The sequence below is a fragment of the Pavona decussata genome, unplaced genomic scaffold (assembly GCF_977016875.1).
Source record: "Pavona decussata unplaced genomic scaffold, jaPavDecu1.1 SCAFFOLD_62, whole genome shotgun sequence".
Lineage (NCBI taxonomy): Eukaryota > Metazoa > Cnidaria > Anthozoa > Scleractinia > Agariciidae > Pavona > Pavona decussata.
This window is the reverse complement of record NW_028145483.1, coordinates 532,090-553,981: the sequence shown is the minus strand read 5'-3', so window position 1 is coordinate 553,981 and position 21,892 is coordinate 532,090. Positions and strand designations below refer to the sequence as shown.

Sequence of the window (21,892 nt, the reverse complement as noted above, 5' to 3'; positions counted from 1 at the left end):
AATTTGTGGTTCGACTTTTATTCATCGGTTTGGTGAGCTGGTCGTGAAAAACGACAGTGAGCGACCCCCCTCTCTGGTATTTATTTATTTATTTATTTATTTATTTATTTTTATTTTTGATATGTTTGGGAAGTTTTCCTCTCCAGTTTGGAATTTTTTCTCCTCTCCTTAACTTAGCAAGTATAAAAGTTATGACAATAAACCTTACCCTCTGCACCTTGTATATAATTCGCTTTAGGTTGCCTAAAATCGCCTTAAGTCGCTTAAAATTTCTTCAATGTTACCATGTGTTTTGCTTAAGTCGCCTCAAATCGCCCTTAGTCGCTCAAAGTTACGGCGACTTAAGGTCCCAGCCGGTAGGCCTTGTAATTTTCGTGTCCGATTCCCATTCGCCTAGTGGGTCCTATTACATACCAAAGGAAAAGGACATTTCTTAAATACCGAGCACTGAACAGCCGTTTGTGACGGCGCGCTAAAATTTATAGTGTTTTGATATCTGATGAAACACACCTTCTCCTGTTTGATATACATGTAATACGTAAATACAAGCTAATAGAAATAGAAAGATTGCTAGGTCATATACTGATTTCATTTTGCAACACTGAGAAAGACAAGAAGACAATGTAACGATCGCTGTTACTAGAGCTTCGGGGACAATGACTGATATTTGATAGCCGGTAAGCCAATTAAAAATCTGGAACTGCATTGGAATTGCCGAATTCAGGTTTTGGTTTTTTACTGATATTATATTACATCCTTTTTTGACACCTTACTTGAAGACAGCTTTCAGTGAGTGACAGAGTGGTCGAATTTTAATTGCCGAATACTTTAAATTTGCCAGGCATTTCGTAAAATATAACACCTTCAAGTGCCTACAAATACCTAAAAGTTTTACTAAGCACTCCCACCTCACTTTTGAGGCCTCCATTTGAAGTATATTAATTACATTTTACTCAGTTTGAAAAATCACTTACTTGCTCACTAAGCTTCGTACTTACCTCCTTACTGACTGACCGACTGACTAACGGACTGACTGGCCACTCTCTAAATGACTGAGTGACTTAAAGTATCTGACTGACTGACTGTCTGTCTGTCTGGCTATCTAACCATCGCCTGACTGACTGACCATCTTACTGACTGGCCGCTATCTAACTGACTGACTCAGTGTCTGTTTGTCTGGCTATCTAACTACCGGCGGACTGACTGAATGGCTGTCTGTCTGACTGACTGACTTAATGACTGAACACTATCTGACTGACTGAGTCTCTGACTGTCTGTCTGACTGATTGACTGACTGTCTAACTGATTTACTTACTTGCTTTATCGTCCTCGGTTGGTGCCATTTTCTTCAGTGTGTTCTAACCTTGCACTATTGTTACTTTTTCGGTTACGTACAGGTTAAAATAGCTACCGTAACGCTCTTCAAAAAGAAAACAAAGAAAAGTCACCTTTATCACAATGAACAATTCCACCCAAATCAATTCCAGTGATGACGCGCAGTGCTCAGAAGCCGTTTCTGTTTTCTTCACAACAGCAATGGCTGTAATTACCTTTGGCGGTTTGATTGGCAACCTTTTGGTTTTTATTACTGTGTACAGAAATCCAAACCTTAGAACAAGCACCAACTACTACTACGTCAATATGGCGGTTTCTGATTTTCTTGCGAGTCTCACGGCCTGGCCGCTGTACCTCACAGATGAGATAATCACAAGCAAAGGAAGTCTAATTCAAGGTCCTCTGGCCACACCTGGATGCAAAGTAGGACAATATGTCAGAGTAGTGTCCAGTGTAGTATCCATTCTAAGCCTGGTGTTGATCGCTGTCGACAGATTCATCGCTACGGTGTATCCCTTAAAAGCCACACTGCTGTCAAGCAAGATAAGGATAAGTCTGTTGTTTGCAGTATGGTTGATAGCCATGGGCTATTGTGTACCAATGTTTCACTTTTACAAAGTTGAAGACGTTGGGGAGGAAACATTCTGCAGATTTGCATGGGACGACACTTTGGCGCTTGTAATCTATCACACAGCTGGCCTTATCATGCTAACTATTGCACCGTTAATTACTATAGTCATCTTGTATTCTCGTATCATGCGCGCTATAAGACAACGGCCCAACCCAGAATGCAGTGCAGGGAGCAGTATTGCTGTACAAAAGAGACGCAAGCAGAGCCAAAACATCATGAGAATTTTCAAATCGATCGTTATCGCTTATTGTGTATGCCTGATTCCTTTTATGGTTTATATGATTTTAAAGATGACTTTCCCCGAGCTTTTTACCAAGGATAAGTGTAAGTGGATTCTTGGTTTTTCATATTTTGTATTTCCGTCCCTTAGTACAGCAATCAACGCAGTTATTCTGTTTTCATTTAGCTCTAATTTTCGTCTTACTTTGAAAGCCTTCTGTTCATCTTTATGCCCTCTTGAAAAATTTCGATTGTGTTGTAAATGGAAAAATGGCTCAGTTTCGTCCCTCGACAACAGCTTAGAATTACCAGTACTATCGAGATACAGAGAGAACGCTTGGGAAGAAGAGACAGTGCAGAAAACGAGGACTTGAGTAAAACTTATCTTTAAAATTGGTACATTCCGTTTAAAAACTGACTACTCTGGCCGGTTGGTTCTGACAAATGGAAAGATATCGCATAATTTATTTACTCAACTCAACTTTACAAAGGGTATAGTATAAGCAGCTTTCAGCTTGTAAAATTTGAATAGAGCAAAACAACAATAGATTCACAGAAAAATGAGTAACTATAAGCTGGGCCCGGTTGTTTGAAACCGATTAAAAGTTAACCGAGGTTTTCATTTGGCTCGTTACTGAAATGTCTTAGATAGCAAATTTTAAGCTTAAGGCAAAGAAAAGGCTAAGTCAAAACTGAAGGACAAAAATATTTTCGAAAAATCTTTATTGGTTAGTAATTAAACTCGAATGAAAGTTCAGGGTTTATAAAAGAGAAAGTGTTTTTTTTTTTTCACTGTCGGAAAACATAATTATGATTTTTCGGGAGGCGTTTCATTGTGAATAAAAGCATTTTATAATTGAGAATGATTGTGTTCATTATTATGCTCGTCTTCTCTTCGGATGTGTATTAAATGAATCATTAGCGCGAATACAAAGCAACCATTATAAAAGATTGAACATGGTTCCTCTCATTTTGTTGCAAATATTCGCGTTCGTTTCCACGGAGTTTCTTCATATTTCCCTCGCTTGATGACCTCGAGAGAAAATAGGAGGCCTGCACTTGAATGAGCTGATATGTCGCAAAGACAAAATTTAGAAATCCGAATGCAGAAAATAAAATAAACATCGGCCCTTTGGTTAAAATGGACAAAACCAAAACCAAACAAGCAAAAAACAATCAAACAAACAAAAAAAACAAAAAAACAAACAAAAAAAATACAAAGATCTTTGAAGAAAGCGCTTATTTACACTTTGTCGATCCGTGAGTTAGAACGCTATTTCTTCCTTTTGTTTTTAAGGAAGCGTAAAATCCCCACATTTTCTTTTTTCGCGTAAGATTTTTAAACGCGTTAGAAAAAAAAAAAAAAAACAACGCGACTGTTGAATGAGTGTGAACGGTAAGGGTTGGCGGTGCAGGAACGTTTGCGAGCCGTAAACAGGGTCCAGTTGTTCAAAGCCCGATTAAGCTAATCCTGAGTTAGCGTGAACTTTGATTCGAATTTAATACTAACAAACCAATAAAGATTCTTCAAAAAGATTTTTGGCCCTCAGCTTAGACGTTGACTTCTCTATACCATTAGGTTAAAATTAGCTTTTAAAATCATTTTAATGGGCCAGGTGAAAATCTCGGTTAACTTTTAAGACATATTAATTGTGGATTGTAGCGTTTATCGGCTTTTGAAAAAACCGGCCTTGGGGTGAGTTACATAGAATTTATGTCGGGCGTAACTGCTAACGCCAGACCATCAGCCCAGTCATATTAAGTATTTTAACATCTGACGATAGCATTTACGCCCGCAGTTAAGTTTTATGCAACTCGTCCCTCGTGTTCGCATGCAGTTAATGAAGCAGCAGTTCAGTTTCGGTTTTGGTTTTATCTCATCAATGTCGCTCGACTATCACGTGGTAAGCACCAATAGCAGTGTTTTCGCACAATGACGGTTGGAATCGCTCAGGTAATAAAACTATAAATTCTTTCGAACCATAGCTTGAACGCAGAGTGGCGAGAAATTTTAAAATCTTATTCAGTTGTATTGTAAAAGATCTTTTATTTCAATTGCGAAACAGTTAGAGTTCGTTTGCCGTCCTATATATTCTCTTTGTTTGCAGCCGGCTTTACGGTATTTAGCACGCCCCTTGACGTAGTTATTGTAAACGTATTTCGGAAGGAAAGACCACTATGCCGACAAGAGCGGCTAAAAAAATGACTTTCATTTTTCAGTCGGAAAAACACAACTCTCTTGAGTCTTTTGTCTGGAATTTTACAGTCAGCACTGCGCGGTCGGCGGCGTAAAAGTTAACGGTTTATTGATTAGCCGCGGTAAGAGCGGCGCGCGAAAGTTTGATGACTATAAACTTCTCATGTTATCGGCGGCGACAGCTAACAAACGAGCCGCCGGCTTTGTATTCGGTGTTTGGCAGGGTACAGAGTATAAATAAGGTTCGAGTCCAAGTGGATTCAGTTTGAGTAACGCAGTCATAGTAACTAGTTCATCAGATTTGTTGAAATGGAGTGTAATCAGTTTAAATCAGTTGTTGCACTTGTCGATTATCTTGTGTGTTCTGCGCATGTTAAAAGGTCACGTGTGCTGTTACCCAGTCTTCTCATCCCTGCACCAGTCTCCATCAAGTCGCTGACCGACTTTTCCATCTGCAGTATCCTGGGGCTAGAAAATGACCACACGCAGTCTTCACCAGGCTCCGGTAAACAACACTCTTTCCCTTTTAATTAAAAACTCTATTTTTGAACGTTGAAGCTTAATATGACGGAAATTTAAGAGCACGTTAAGAACACGCTGGGCTAAGATTTAGTGACAACCTCTTTATTTTGTCCACTCTTTTTGGAAGATGACAGTTTTTATATTTAGTCTTTTTGAATACACATGTATAGTACAATAGGCCATTTAACAGTTGTGTGCTTAGTGACCTGGCCTTGGATTGTAAGCGAGGCTGGCGGCGGACCTTGTTTTGATACAAACCTCACTCCTTTTATATGTAGATCATGCTGTTCTTATGCTAGCTGTAGTGCATTTACATATGAAAACCACTGATGTTTGTATCAAAACAAGGTCACCCTCAGCCTCGCTTTCAATCCAAGGCCAGGTCACTAAGTACACAACTGTAAAATGGCCTATTGAACCGAAAAATGTTAGAATACGCACCTTGCATAGTAACATATCATTTGCAGCAAATACTGCATTTGCTATCACGCTGGGCCACATCCGCATTATTAACACAATTAAATATCTTCATGAACGTTTTGAGCCTCAAATCACCAAAAAAGTTAAGAACGTTTTAATCGTGGATCTGCGCAGACCAAAAATTAAAACAGTGAGGATGACAATCGAATAAAGGCGGTGATTTGAGTTCAGGCAGAACAGCTAGCCTGCTGAGCCAATCAAAAGAGTGATTTGAGTTGAGCTAGTCAGTCTAATGAATTTATATTTTTATATTTCTTTTTTAGAATGCCACCGTGACACCAGCCCACCATTGTCGCCTTACTCCGACTGTACAAGTCCTCGGCCCAGCCACAGAGAGACCAGCCCACTGTTGACTCCTTATTCTGACATAACAAATTCCAGCAGCGATTGGAACAGCGAGTCCGATCAAGTACCGATTTATTCCGAGCAGTCACCGAAGAAGAAGCGACAACGCACGATCTTCTCGAGAAACGAAGTGTTGGAGCTGGAAGAAGCGTTCAGACGGCGGCCATATTTGACAGCTTATGATTACGAGGAACTGGGGCAGAGACTTGGGATCCCGATCAAAAGTGTAAAGGTGAGTTGACACTTAATCATGTTGTGTAACGTAAAAGGGTCGCATGATATATTTACGGCGTTTATTATTACAGAAACAGAACCAAAGAGTCTGACATTTGGCATTCAGTTCAATGCGAGTGAATGATTACAAGATTTAGTAGCCACAAATTAATCTGAAGTTAGTTGGATAGCTTTCGTGATTTTTATTGTTTATTTCCACCTCTCGACTGATTTTTATTATCTTTTTGATGATGGCTAGGTTCTAATTTCCAAGATAAATTAAATGTTGATCACACTGACTCGCGAAGTTGTTGTAACTGCTCAAAGCAAATTAAATTGTTTTTCATACCGGAAACTATCGCATTTTGCTTAGTGTCACACTCCAATTCTTTTAATATTTTTTACATATTTGTTCTTAATTAAACTGCATAAATATGTAAACGATTGAGTGGTTTCTGGGCTTAAAGTATTTACCAAATTGTTACATCTTACTTGGACAATAAAGCTTTTATTTTGTTCCGACCGACAAACTTTTTATTACTAAATATTATTAACGTTTTTTCCTTCTTTTTCCAGTATTGGTTTCAGAACCGACGAGCCAAGTCAGGAAAATTAGAAAGAAAGATGACGTCCGTCTGTCAGACAAACCCGCCAAATCAGTTTGAGCTACTTGAAAACAGAGCAACGCACGCACGACGACTGCAGTTTGTGAGCCGATATCCTCCGTCAGACCATTGGAAGCAAGCTGAATACATCACCTATCCACTGGTGGGAGAGAACGTAGCGGAACAGCAATACAGCAGACCGATCAGACCAGGCAGCCATCACTCGTCAGTCCAGTTAAACCAGTTTAGAGGCAATCAGTCCTTCCCGTTACTTCTGTTCCACCCTGACCAGTTCAAGATCAGACCTGCTGAGCCCACAAGATTACCGCACGGCCGTATTTCACGCAGATTCCAGCCATACTGAAGGCGCATGTGAAGGGAGATTTTAAAAAAGGTGTAAAATCAATATGTTTTTGACAAGAATGAATACCAGAAAATGACAGAGCCATTATATAGGTCGCATGTACATGTATAAAATTGATTACGGCTAGATTTTAAGTTTATAAGCTACCTGGCTGATTACTGTAAAAAGAAGTTATTTTATTTTGCGCTATAAAAAACTTGATCTGTCGCGGATATTCAAGAGAGGATAAACTATGTTTGGAGAAAATAAAAGGCCTGGACTCGAACAAGCTGATTTGTCGCCCATATTCAAGAGAAGATAAACTCTGATAGGAGAAAATAAAAGGCATGCACTTGAACAAATTGATTTGTCGCGCATATTCAAGAGAAGATGAATTCTGTTTGGAGAAAATAAAAGGCCTGCACTTGAACAAGCTGATTTGTCGCGCATATTCAAGAGAAGATGAATTCTGTTTGGAGAAATAAAAGGTCTGCACTTGAACAAGCTGATTTGTCGCCCATATTCAAGAGAAGATGAATTCTGTTTGGAGAAAATAAAAGGCCTGCACTTGAACAAGCTGATTTGTCGCCCATATTCAAGAGAAGATGAATTCTGTTTGGAGAAAATAAAATGTCTGCACCTGAACAAATTGATTTGTCGCCCATATTCAAGAGAAGATGAATTCTGTTTGGAGAAAATAAAAGGTCTGCACTTGAACAAGTTGATTTGTCGCCCATATTCAAGAGAAGATGAATTCTGTTTGGAGAAAATAAAAGGCCTGCACTTGAACAAGCTGATTTGTCGCGCATATTCAAGAGAAGATGAATTCTGTTTGGAGAAAATAAAAGGCCTGCACTTGAACAAGTTGATTTGTCGCCCATATTCAAGAGAAGATGAATTCTGTTTGGAGAAAATAAAAGGCCTGCACTTGAACAAGCTGATTTGTCGCGCATATTCAAGAGAAGATGAATTCTGTTTGAAGAAAATAAAAGGTCTGCACTTGAACAAGTTGATTTGTCGCCCAAATTCAAGAGAAGATGAACTCTGTTTGGAGAAAATTAAAGGTCTGCACTTGAACAACTTGATTTGTCGCCCATAATCAAGAGATGATGAACTCTGTTTGGAGAAAATTAAAGGTCTGCATTTGAACAAGTTGATTTGTCGCCCATATTCAAGAGAATATGAATTCTGTTTGGAGAAAATAAAAGGTCTGCACTTGAACAAGTTGGTTTGTCTTCTATAGAGTGTGTGCACGGTGGCAATGTTGGAGGACTAAAACAATAGAAGATATTTGCAAAAAAATAGAATATGTTTCCCAAAGGAAAATCATTGTATTGTTTCGGTCCTCCAACATGGTCGTCGTGCACACACTCTATATTCAAGAGAAGATGACTTCTGTTTGGTGAAAGAAAAGGCCTGCACTTGAACAAGTTGATTTGTCGCGCATATTCAAGAGAAGATGAACTCTGTTTGTAGAAAATAAAAGGCCTGCACTTGAACAAGTTGATTTGTCACGCATATTCAAGAGAAGATAAACTCTGTTTGGAGAAAATAAAAGGTCTGCACTTGAACAAGTTGATTTGTTGCGCATATTCAAGAGAAGATGAACTCTGTTTGTAGAAAATAAAAGGCCTGCACTTGAACAAGTTGATTTGTCGCCCATATTCAAGAGAGGATGAACTCTGTTTGGAGAAAATAAAAGGCCTGCACTTGAACAAGTTGATTTGTCGCGCATATTCAAGAGAAGTTGAACTCTGTTTGGAGAAAATAAAAGGTCTGCACTTGAACAAGTTGATTTGTCGCCCATATTCAAGAGAGGATGAACTCTGTTTGGAGAAAATAAAAGGCCTGCACTTGAACAAGTTGATTTGTCGCGCAAATTCAAGAAAAGTTGAACTCTGTTTGGAGAAAATAAAAGGTCTGCACTTGAACAAGTTGATTTGTCGCCCATATTCAAGAGAAGATGAATTCTGTTTGGAGAAAATAAAAGGTCTGCACTTGAACAAGTTGATTTGTCGCCCATATTCAAGAGAAGATGAACTCTGCTTAGAGAAAACAAAAGACCTGCACTTGAACAAGTTGATTTGTCGCGCATATTCAAGAGAAGTTGAACTCTGTTTGGAGAAAGTAAAAGGTCTGCACTTGAACAAGTTGATTTGTCGCCCATATTCAAGAGAAGATGAATTCTGTTTGAAGAAAATAAAAGGTCTGCACTTGAACAAGTTGATTTGTCGCCCATATTCAAGAGAGGATGAACTCTGTTTGGAGAAAATAAAAGGTCTGCACTTGAACAAGTTGATTTGTCGCCCATATTCAAGAGAGGATGAACTCTGTTTGGAGAAAATAAAAGGCCTGCACTTGAACAAGTTGATTTGTCGCGCATATTCAAGAGAAGTTGAACTCTGTTTGGAGAAAATAAAAGGTCTGCACTTGAAAAAGTTGATTTGTCGCCCATATTCAAGAGAAGATGAACTCTGTTTGGAGAAAATAAAAGGTCTGCACTTGAACAAGTTGATTTGTCGCCCATATTCAAGAGAAGATGAACTCTGTTTAGAGAAAATAAAAGACCTGCACTTGAACAAGTTGATTTGTCGCCCATATTCAAGAGAAGTTGAACTCTGTTTGGAGAAAATAAAAGGTCTGCACTTGAACAAGTTGATTTGTCGCCCATATTCAAGAGAAGATAAATTCTGTTTGAAGAAAATAAAAGGTCTGCACTTGAACAAGTTGATTTGTCGCCCATATTCAAGAGAAGATGAACTCTGTTTAGAGAAAATAAAAGACCTGCACTTGAACAAGTTGATTTGTCGCCCATATTGAAGAGAAGATAAACTCTGTTTGGAGAAAATAAAAGGCCTGCACTTGAACAAGTTGATTTGTCGCCCATATTCAAGAGAAGATGAACTCTGTTTGGAGAAAATAAAAGACCTGCACTTGAACAAGCTGATTTGTCGCCCATATTCAAGAGAAGATGAACTCTGTTTGGAGAAAATAAAAGGTCTGCACTTGAACAAGTTGATTTGTCGCCCATATTCAAGAGAGGACGAACTCTCTTTGGAGAAAATAAAAGGTCTGCACTTGAACAAGTTGATTTGTCGCGCATATTCAAGAGAAGTTGAACTCTGTTTAGAGAAAATAAAAGGCCTGCACTTGAAGAAGTTGATTTGTCGCGCATATTCAAGAGAAGTTGAACTCTGTTTGGAGGAAATAAAAGGTCTGCACTTGAACAAGTTGATTTGTCGCCCACATTCAAGAGAAGATGAACTCTGTTTGGAGAAAATAAAAGGTCTGCACTTGAACAAGTTGATTTGTCGCCCATATTCAAGAGAGGATGAACTCTGTTTGGAGAAAATAAAAGGTCTGCACTTGAACAAGTTGATTTGTCGCCCATATTCAAGAGAGGATAAACTCTGTTTGGAGAAAATAAAAGGCCTGCACTTGAACAAGTTGATTTGTGGCGCATATTCAAGAGAAGTTGAACTCTGTTTGGAGAAAATAAAAGGTCTGCACTTAAACAAGTTGATTTGTCGCCCATATTCAAGAGAAGATTAACTCTGTTTGGAGAAAATAAAAGACCTGCACTTGAAAGGGCTGATTTGTCGCCCATATTCAAGAGAAGATAAACTCTGTTTGGAGAAAATAAAAGGCCTGCACTTGAACAAGTTGATTTAACGCCCATATTCAAGAGAAGATGAACTCTGTTTGGTGAAAATAAAAGTTCTGCACTTGAACAAGTTGATTTGTCGCCCATATTCAAGAGAGGATGAATTGTCTTTGGAGAAAATAAAAGGTCTGCACTTGAACGAGTTGATTTGTCACGCATATTAAAGAGAAGTTGAACTCTGTTTGGAGAAAATAAAAGGCCTGCACTTGAACAAGTTGATTTGTCGCGCATATTAAAGAGAAGTTGAACTCTGTTTGGAGGAAATAAAAGGTCTGCACTTGAACAAGTTGATTTGTCGCCCATATTCAAGAGAAGATGAACTCTGTTTGGAGAAAATAAAAGGTCTGCACTTGAACAAGTTGATTTGTCGCCCATATTCAAGAGAGGATGAACTCTGTTTTGAGAAATTAAAAGGTCTGCACTTAAACAAGTTGATTTGTCGCGCATATTCAAGAGAAGTTGAACTCTGTTTGGAGAAAATAAAAGGTCTGCACTTGAACAAGTTGATTTGTCGCCCATATTCAAGAGAAGATGAACTCTGTTTGGAGAAAATAAAAGGCCTGCACATGAACAAGTTGATTTGTGGCGCATATTCAAGAGAAGTTGAACTCTGTTTGGAGAAAATAAAAGGTCTGCACTTGAACAAGTTGATTTGTCGCCCATATTCAAGAGAAGATGAACTCTGTTTGGAGAAAATAAAAGACCTGCACTTGAACAAGCTGATTTGTCGCCCATATTCAAGAGAAGATAAACTCTGTTTGGAGAAAATAAAAGGCCTGCACTTGAACAAGTTGATTTGTCGCCCATATTCAAGAGAAGATGAACTCTGTTTGGTGCAAATAAAAGGTCTGCACTTGAACAAGTTGATTTGTCGCCCATATTCAAGAGAGGATGAACTGTCTTTGGAGAAAATAAAAGGTCTGCACTTGAACAAGTTGATTTGTCGCGCATATTCAAGAGAAGTTGAACTCTGTTTGGAGAAAATAAAAGGCCTGCACTTGAACAAGTTGATTTGTCGCGCATATTCAAGAGAAGTTGAACTCTGTTTGGATGAAATAAAAGGTTTGCACTTGAACAAGTTGATTTGTCGCCCATATTCAAGAGAAGATGAACTCTGTTTGGAGAAAATAAAAGGTCTGCACTTTAACAAGTTGATTTGTCGCCCATATTCAAGAGAGGATGAAGTCTGTTTGGAGAAAATAAAAGGTCTGCAGTTAAACAAGTTGATTTTTCGCCCATATTCAAGAGAAGATGAACTCTGTTTGGAGAAAATAAAAGGTCTGCAGTTAAACAAGTTGATTTGTCGCGCATATTCAAGAGAAGATGAACTCTGTTTGGAGAAAATAAAAGTTGTGCACTTGAACAAGTTGATTTGTCGCCCATACTCAAGAGAAGATGAACTCTGTTTGGTGAAAATAAAAGGTCTGCACGTGAACAAGTTGATTTGTCGCCCATATTCAAGAGGAGTTGAACTCTGTTTGGAGAAAATAAAAGGCCTGCACTTGAACAAGTTGATTTGTCGCGCATATTCAAGAGAAGTTGAACTCTGTTTGGAGGAAATAAAAGGTCTGCACTTGAACAAGTTGATTTTTCGCCCATATTCAAGAGAAGATGAACTCTGTTTGGAGAAAATAAAAGGCCTGCACTTGAACAAGTTGATTTGTCGCGCATATTCAAGAGAAGATGAACTCTGTTTGGAGAAAATAAAAGGCCTGCACTTGAACAAGTTGATTTGTCGCGCATATTCAAGAGAAGATGAACTCTGTTTGGAGAAAATAAAAGGCCTGCACTTGAACAAGTTGATTTGTCGCGCATATTCAAGAGAAGATGAACTCTGTTTGGAGAAAATAAAAGGCCTGCACTTGAACAAGTTGATTTGTCGCGCATATTCAAGAGAGGATGAACTCTGTTTGGAGAAAATAAAAGGCCTGCACTTGAACAAGTTGATTTGTCGCGCATATTCAAGAGAAGATGAACTCTGTTTGGAGAAAATAAAAGGCCTGCACTTGAACAAGTTGATTTGTCGCGCATATTCAAGAGAAGATGAACTCTGTTTGGAGAAAATAAAAGGCCTGCACTTGAACAAGTTGATTTGTCGCGCATATTCAAGAGAGGATGAACTCTGTTTGGAGAAAATAAAAGGTCTGCACTTGAACAAGTTGATTTGTCGCCCATATTCAAGAGAGGATGAACTCTGTTTGGAGAAAATAAAAGGCCTGCACTTGAACAAGTTGATTTGTGGCGCATATTCAAGAGAAGTTGAACTCTGTTTGGAGAAAATAAAAGGTCTGCACTTGAACAAGTTGATTTGTCGCCCATATTCAAGAGAAGATTAACTCTGTTTGGAGAAAATAAAAGACCTGCACTTGAACAAGCTGATTTGTCGCCCATATTCAAGAGAAGATAAACTCTGTTTGGAAAAAATAAAAGGCCTGCACTTGAACAAGTTGATTTAACGCCCATATTCTAGAGAAGATGAACTCTGTTTGGTGAAAATAAAAGGTCTGCACTTGAACAAGTTGATTTGTCGCCCATATTCAAGAGAGGATGAACTGTCTTTGGAGAAAATAAAAGGTCTCCACTTGAACAAGTTGATTTGTCGCGCATATTAAAGAGAAGTTGAACTCTGTTTGGAGAAAATAAAAGGCCTGCACTTGAACAAGTTGATTTGTCGCGCATATTCAAGAGAAGTTGAACTCTGTTTGGAGGAAATAAAAGGTCTGCACTTGAACAAGTTGATTTGTCGCCCATATTCAAGAGAAGATAAACTCTGTTTGGAGAAAATAAAAGGCCTGCACTTGAACAAGTTGATTTGTCGCGCATATTCAAGAGAAGTTGAACTCTGTTTGGAGGAAATAAAAGGTCTGCACTTGAACAAGTTGATTTGTCGCCCATATTCAAGAGAAGATAAACTCTGTTTGGAGAAAATAAAAGGCCTGCACTTGAACAAGTTGATTTGTCGCGCATATTCAAGAGAAGTTGAACTCTGTTTGGAGAAAATAAAAGGTCTGCACTTGAACAAGTTGATTTGTCGCACATATTCAAGAGAGGATAAACTCTGTTTGGAGAAAATAAAAGGCCTGCACTTGAACAAGTTGATTTGTGGCGCATATTCAAGAGAAGTTGAACTCTGTTTGGAGAAAATAAAAGGTCTGCACTTGAACAAGTTGATTTGTCGCCCATATTCAAGAGAAGATAAACTCTGTTTGGAGAAAATAAAAGGCCTGCACTTGAACAAGTTGATTTGTCGCGCATATTCAAGAGAAGTTGAACTCTGTTTGGAGAAAATAAAAGGTCTGCACTTGAACAAGTTGATTTGTCGCACATATTCAAGAGAGGATAAACTCTGTTTGGAGAAAATAAAAGGCCTGCACTTGAACAAGTTGATTTGTGGCGCATATTCAAGAGAAGTTGAACTCTGTTTGGAGAAAATAAAAGGTCTGCACTTGAACAAGTTGATTTGTCGCCCATATTCAAGAAAAGATTAACTCTGTTTGGAGAAAATAAAAGACCTGCACTTGAATAAGCTGATTAGTCGCCCATATTCAAGAGAAGATAAACTCTGTTTGGAGAAAATAAAAGGTCTGCACTTGAACAAGTTGATTTGTCGCCCATATTCAAGAGAAGATGAACTCTGTTTGGTGAAAATAAAAGTTCTGCACTTGAACAAGTTGATTTGTCGCCCATATTCAAGAGAGGATGAACTCTCTTTGGAGAAAATAAAAGGTCTGCACTTGAACAAGTTGATTTGTCGCGCATATTCAAGAGAAGTTGAACTCTGTTTGGAGAAAATAAAAGGCCTGCACTTGAACAAGTTGATTTTTCGCGCATATTCAAGAGAAGTTGAACTCTGTTTGGATGAAATAAAAGGTCTGCACTTGAACAAGTTGATTTGTCGCCCATATTCAAGAGAAGATGAACTCTGTTTGGAGAAAATAAAAGGTCTGCACTTGAACAAGTTGATTTGTCGCCCATATTCAAGAGAGGATGAAGTCTGTTTGGAGAAAATAAAAGGTCTGCAGTTAAACAAGTTGATTTTTCGCCCATATTCAAGAGAAGATGAACTCTGTTTGGAGAAAATAAAAGGTCTGCACTTGAACAAGTTGATTTGTCGCGCATATTCAAGAGAAGTTGAACTCTGTTTGGAGAAAATAAAAGGTCCGCACTTGAACAAGTTGATTTGTCGCCCATATTCAAGAGAAGATGAACTCCTTTAGAGAAAATAAAAGACCTGCACTTGAACAAGCTGATTTGTCGCCCATATTGAAGAGAAGATAAACTCTGTTTGGAGAAAATAAAAGGCCTGCACTTGAACAAGTTGATTTGTCGCCCATATTCAAGAGAAGATGAACTCTGTTTGAAGAAAATAAAAGGTCTGCACTTGAACAAGTTGATTTTTCGCCCATATTCAAGAGAGGATGAACTCTGTTTGGAGAAAATAAAAGGTCTGCACTTAAACAAGTTGATTTGTCGCGCATATTCAAGAGAAGTTGAACTCTGTCTGGAGAAAATAAAAGGCCTGCACTTGAATAAGTTGATTTGTCGCTCATATTCAAGAGAAGTTGAGCTCTGTTTGGAGAAAATAAAAGGCCTGCACTTGAACAAGTTGATTTGTCGCGCATATTCAAGAGAAGTTGAACTCTGTTTGGAGAAAATAAAAGGTCTGCACTTGAACAAGTTGATTTTGTCGCCCATATTCAAGAGAAGATGAATTCTGTCTGAGGAAAATAAAAGTTCTGCACTTGAACAAGTTGATTTGTCGCCCATATTCAAGAGAAGATGAACTCTGTTTAGAGAAAATAAAAGACCTGCACTTGAACAAGCTGATTTGTCGCCCATATTGAAGAGAAGATGAACTCTGTTTGAAGAAAATAAAAGGTCTGCACTTGAACAAGTTGATGTGTCGCCCATATTCAAGAGAAGATAAACTCTGTTTGGAGAAAATAAAAGGCCTGCACTTGAACAAGTTGATTTGTTGCCCATATTCAAGAGAAGATGAACTCTGTTTGAAGAAAATAAAAGGTCTGCACTTGAACAAGTTGATGTGTCGCCCATATTCAAGAGAGGATGAACTCTGTTTGGAGAAAATAAAAGGTCTGCACTTGAACAAGTTGATTTGTCGCCCATATTCAAGAGAGGATGAACTCTGTTTGGAGAAAATAAAAGGCCTGCACTTGAACAAGTTGATTTGTCGCGCATATTCAAGAGAAGTTGAACTCTGTTTGGAGAAAATGAAAGGTCTGCACTTAAACAAGTTGATTTTTCGCCCATATTGAAGAGAAGATGAACTCTGTTTGGAGAAAATAAAAGGGCTCCACTTGAACAAGTTGATTTGTCGCCCATATTTAAGAGAAGATGAACTCTGTTTAGAGAAAATAAAAGGTCTGCACTTGAACAAGTTGATTTGTCGCGCATATTCAAGAGAAGTTGAACTCTGTTTGGAGAAAATAAAAGGTCTGCACTTGAACAAGTTGATTTGTCGCCCATATTCAAGAGAAGATGAATTCTGTTTGAAGAAAATAAAAGGTCTGCACTTGAACAAGTTGATTTGTCGCCCATATTCAGAGAAGATAAACTCTGTTTAGAGAAAATAAAAGACCTGCACTTGAACAAGCTGATTTGTCGCCCATATTGAAGAGAAGATAAACTCTGTTTGGAGAAAATAAAAGGCCTGCACTTGAACAAGTTGATTTGTCGCCCATATTCAAGAGAAGATGAACTCTGTTTGGAGAAAATAAAAGGTCTGCACTTGAACAAGTTGATTTGTTGCCCATATTCAAGAGAGGATGAACTCTGTTTGGAGAAAATAAAAGGTCTGCACTTGAACAAGTTGATTTGTCGCCCATATTCAAGAGAGGATGAACTCTGTTTGGAGAAAATAAAAGGCCTGTACTTGAACAAGTTGATTTGTGGCGCATATTCAAGAGAAGTTGAACTCTGTTTGGAGAAAATAAAAGGTCTGCACTTGAACAAGTTGATTTGTTGCGCATATTCAAGAGAAGATGAACTCTGTTTGTAGAAAATAAAAGGCCTGCACTTGAACAAGTTGATTTGTCGCCCATATTCAAGAGAGGATGAACTCTGTTTGGAGAAAATAAAAGGCCTGCACTTGAACAAGTTGATTTGTCGCGCATATTCAAGAGAAGTTGAACTCTGTTTGGAGAAAATAAAAGGTCTGCACTTGAACAAGTTGATTTGTCGCCCATATTCAAGAGAGGATGAAGTCTGTTTGGAGAAAATAAAAGGTCTGCAGTTAAACAAGTTGATTTTTCGCCCATATTCAAGAGAAGATGAACTCTGTTTGGAGAAAATAAAAGGTCTGCACTTGAACAAGTTGATTTGTCGCGCATATTCAAGAGAAGTTGAACTCTGTTTGGAGAAAATAAAAGGTCCGCACTTGAACAAGTTGATTTGTCGCCCATATTCTAGAGAAGATGAACTCCTTTAGAGAAAATAAAAGACCTGCACTTGAACAAGCTGATTTGTCGCCCATATTGAAGAGAAGATAAACTCTGTTTGGAGAAAATAAAAGGCCTGCACTTGAACAAGTTGATTTGTCGCCCATATTCAAGAGAAGATGAACTCTGTTTGAAGAAAATAAAAGGTCTGCTCTTGAACAAGTTGATTTTTCGCCCATATTCAAGAGAGGATGAACTCTGTTTGGAGAAAATAAAAGGTCTGCACTTAAACAAGTTGATTTGTCGCGCATATTCAAGAGAAGTTGAACTCTGTTTGGAGAAAATAAAAGGCGTGCACTTGAATAAGTTGATTTGTCGCCCATATTCAAGAGAAGTTGAGCTCTGTTTGGAGAAAATAAAAGGCCTGCACTTGAACAAGTTGATTTGTCGCGCATATTCAAGAGAAGTTGAACTCTGTTTGGAGAAAATAAAAGGTCTGCACTTGAACAAGTTGATTTTGTCGCCCATATTCAAGAGAAGATGAATTCTGTCTGAGGAAAATAAAAGTTCTGCACTTGAACAAGTTGATTTGTCGCCCATATTCAAGAGAAGATGAACTCTGTTTAGAGAAAATAAAAGACCTGCACTTGAACAAGCTGATTTGTCGCCCATATTGAAGAGAAGATGAACTCTGTTTGAAGAAAATAAAAGGTCTGCACTTGAACAAGTTGATGTGTCGCCCATATTCAAGAGAAGATAAACTCTGTTTGGAGAAAATAAAAGGCCTGCACTTGAACAAGTTGATTTGTTGCCCATATTCAAGAGAAGATGAACTCTGTTTGAAGAAAATAAAAGGTCTGCACTTGAACAAGTTGATGTGTCGCCCATATTCAAGAGAGGATGAACTCTGTTTGGAGAAAATAAAAGGTCTGCACTTGAACAAGTTGATTTGTCGCCCATATTCAAGAGAGGATGAACTCTGTTTGGAGAAAATAAAAGGCCTGCACTTGAACAAGTTGATTTGTCGCGCATATTCAAGAGAAGTTGAACTCTGTTTGGAGAAAATGAAAGGTCTGCACTTAAACAAGTTGATTTTTCGCCCATATTGAAGAGAAGATGAACTCTGTTTGGAGAAAATAAAAGGGCTCCACTTGAACAAGTTGATTTGTCGCCCATATTTAAGAGAAGATGAACTCTGTTTAGAGAAAATAAAAGGTCTGCACTTGAACAAGTTGATTTGTCGCGCATATTCAAGAGAAGTTGAACTCTGTTTGGAGAAAATAAAAGGTCTGCACTTGAACAAGTTGATTTGTCGCCCATATTCAAGAGAAGATGAATTCTGTTTGAAGAAAATAAAAGGTCTGCACTTGAACAAGTTGATTTGTCGCCCATATTCAGAGAAGATAAACTCTGTTTAGAGAAAATAAAAGACCTGCACTTGAACAAGCTGATTTGTCGCCCATATTGAAGAGAAGATAAACTCTGTTTGGAGAAAATAAAAGGCCTGCACTTGAACAAGTTGATTTGTCGCCCATATTCAAGAGAAGATGAACTCTGTTTGGAGAAAATAAAAGGTCTGCACTTGAACAAGTTGATTTGTTGCCCATATTCAAGAGAGGATGAACTCTGTTTGGAGAAAATAAAAGGTCTGCACTTGAACAAGTTGATTTGTCGCCCATATTCAAGAGAGGATGAACTCTGTTTGGAGAAAATAAAAGGCCTGTACTTGAACAAGTTGATTTGTGGCGCATATTCAAGAGAAGTTGAACTCTGTTTGGAGAAAATAAAAGGTCTGCACTTGAACAAGTTGATTTGTCGCCCATATTCAAGAGAAGATGAACTCTGTTTGGAGAAAATAAAAGACCTGCACTTGAACAAGCTGATTTTTCGCCCATATTCAAGAGAAGATAAACTCTGTTTGGAGAAAATAAAAGGTCTGCACTTGAACAAGTTGATTTGTCGCCCATATTGAAGAGAGGATGAACTCTGTTTGGAGAAAATAAAAGGCCTGCACTTGAACAAGTTGTTTTGTGGCGCATATTCAAGAGAAGTTGAACTCTGTTTGGAGAAAATAAAAGGTCTGCACTTGAACAAGCTGATTTGTCGCCCATATTCAAGAGAAGATGAACTCTGTTTGGTGAAAATAAAAGTTGTGCACTTGAACAAGTTGATTTGTCGCCCATATTCAAGAGAGGATGAACTCTCTTTGGACAAAATAAAAGGTCTGCACTTGAACAAGTTGATTTGTCGCGCATATTCAAGAGAAGTTGAACTCTGTTTGGAGAAAATAAAAGGCCTGCACTTGAACAAGTTGATTTGTTGCGCATATTCAAGAGAAGTTGAACTCTGTTTGGAGGAAATAAAAGGCCTGCACTTGAACAAGTTGATTTGTCGCGCATATTCAAGAGAAGTTGAACTCTGTTTGGAGAAAATAAAAGGTCTGCACTTGAACAAGTTGATTTGTCGCCCATATTCAAGAGAAGATGAACTCTGTTTGGAGAAAATAAAAGGCCTGCACTTGAACAAGTTGATTTGTCGCCCATATTCAAGAGAGGATGAACTCTGTTTGGAGAAAATGAAAGGTCTGCACCCTAACAAGTTGATTTGTCGCCCATATTCAAGAGAAGATGAACTCTGTTTGGAGAAAATAAAAGGTCTGCACTTGAACAAGTTGATTTGTCGCCCATATTCAAGAGAGGATGAACTCTGTTTGGAGAAAATAAAAGGTCTGCACTTAAACAAGTTGATTTGTCGCGCATGTTCAAGAGAAGTTGAACTCTGTTTGGAGAAAATAAAAGGCCTGCACTTGAACAAGTTGATTTGTCGCGCATATTCAAGAGAAGTTGAACTCTGTTTGGAGAATATAAAAGGCCTGCACTTGAACAAGTTGATTTGTCGCGCATATTCAAGAGAAGTTGAACTCTGTTTGGAGAAAATAAAAGGTCTGCACTTGAACAAGTTGATTTGTCGCCCATATTCAAGAGAAGATGAACTCTGATTGGAGAAAATAAAAGGTCTACACTTGAACAAGTTGATTTGTCGCCCATATTCAAGAGAGGATGAACTCTGTTTGGAGAAAATAAAAGGCCTGCACTTGAACAAGTTGATTTGTTGCGCATATTCAAGAGAGGATGAAGTCTGTTCGAGAAAAAAAAAAAGGCACTTGAATAAGTTGATTTGTCGGGCATAAACAAGAGAGAATGAAGTCTCTTGGAGAAAAAAAGAAGGCACTTAAACAAGTTGATTTGTCGCGTATAAAGAGGAATAGAAATCCGAATGCATGAAATGAAATAATAATTGGCTTTTTGACTAAATTGAAAAAAAGAAAACAAAACATCTTTGAAGAATCCGAGTTTGAGCCAAAGCGCTCACTTTATCGACCCGTTTTTCCCGGGGTTTGTGAGTAGCCTTGAATTTTAACTAAGTATATTTCAAACATTTCGGTACTTTTCATCTATCCAGACGTCTCAACTTTCCAGATATCTCAATCATTTAAAATTATAACATAGCTAGTAAATTCCTGTAATCAAATATAATTGGCACGCCTCCTTCATATTCCCATAGTGCACGCTGATAACGTCAGCAAACAAATGCCTCGAAAAGAAAAATTTCTCCATGAGTGATTTCGGTTGTATTTTGCTATCGAAAACGGGGAGAAACTTCAGCAAAAAGTTTAACTACAGATGGCAACAAGCGAACCAGGTGATGAAGAAGATCTGTTTAATTGGGGGGGGGGGGGGGGGGGGGGTTAGAGTTTTTAACGCCTGAAAAAAAAAGACCTTAAAGTAAAGGGAAAAAGAGAACAAGTACAAGGCCCGTGTCATCATGTCTCGCAAAACCGCAAAACTATTAATTTCACTTTCTCAGAGGGAAAACACACCTTTTCAAAATGATAAACTGAAAGAAAAACTGCTAAGGGATACTCTACAGCTTTAAGAGCAGAAATACGTTAACTAACGAAGGAGAAATTGTGCTTCAAGGACACTAAATTCATCTCAGATCATGATTTAAGCCGCGGACTTTCTTGGTAATGTTCGAGTACTTGTGGGAATCCAGTTGACAAGAATTTACAGGTTTGATTGTGAATTTGTACTTAAATAATTTTCTAATTGACCGATTCTTCGAATTCCCAACAGATTTTTTGCGAAATTTTTGAAAACCGGACTTGCAGTTCCTTCAAATCGCTTGCGCGTTTATCGCCTGGGGTTAAAAATTGTACGCCTTTGCTCCTTAGAACAAAGACCTAGGGACCGATCGTTTATTACGTCCTGGGGGGGGGGGGGGGGGGGTGCGGTGGTTTTTGAGGGGGAGGTAATTTTTTTAAACGAGCTCTTTTTCGGGGGATAATTTTTTACCCTGTACGAATAGTGAGGGGGTAAAATTTTAAGACATACAAAAGGTACCAACTAAATGTATTTAGCAATCATTCTCATCAATCATAGAAATGATTAGAATCGACTAGAAACTTCTCCATATCGCTACTATTTTTCAGAGCGACAAATATCTTGCACGTAATAGGTTGAGTAATGACATAGACATGCAAACCGTGTATTTTATAAAGCAGTTTATCTCTGAAGGCTTGTCTATCTGGGCAAAAAAATTGACTAAAAGACGAATAGAGATGGTAGGCTTCTTCAAAATCTATATATCCACATCCATACATCAAATGCTCCTGTACTGCTCTCAAACCCAGAGCTGCTTTGACTTTCTGTGTACCTTCTTTTGACGAGTGAAGAATAGACTCCAGCAATAACAAAACATCGTTATTATCAAGGCATTCAAGAGATATTCTAAGGTACGTTTCCTTACTTGAATTTCGCCTAACTTCTGATATTTGTTTCTCTTGCCAGTTCAGATTCAGAGAGCTAGCGATTTCCGCATGTAGCCCAGGAACTTCTCAACAATTCAACCACCAGGCCAACCATGGCCAACCACCCCCC

The 21,892-nt window shown here is 38.3% G+C and overlaps 2 protein-coding genes across 2 annotated transcripts; both read left to right on the top strand.

Moving 5' to 3' along the window:
* Nucleotides 1-1,438: 1,438 nt before the first annotated feature.
* Nucleotides 1,439-2,559, top strand: LOC146478854 (neuropeptide FF receptor 1-like). Its single transcript, XM_085111652.1, has one exon. The coding sequence runs from the start codon at nt 1,459-1,461 to the stop codon at nt 2,557-2,559; it is 1,101 nt and encodes a 366-aa protein (XP_084967778.1). The 5' UTR covers nt 1,439-1,458.
* Nucleotides 2,560-4,181: 1,622 nt separating this feature from the next.
* LOC146478853 (uncharacterized) lies at nt 4,182-6,982 on the top strand. The gene is made up of 3 exons (XM_085111525.1): nt 4,182-4,887; nt 5,648-5,961; nt 6,519-6,982. The coding sequence occupies exons 1-3, from the start codon at nt 4,692-4,694 to the stop codon at nt 6,909-6,911; spliced, it is 903 nt and encodes a 300-aa protein (XP_084967651.1). The 5' UTR covers nt 4,182-4,691; the 3' UTR covers nt 6,912-6,982.
* The last annotated feature ends 14,910 nt before the right edge of the window (nt 6,983-21,892 follow it).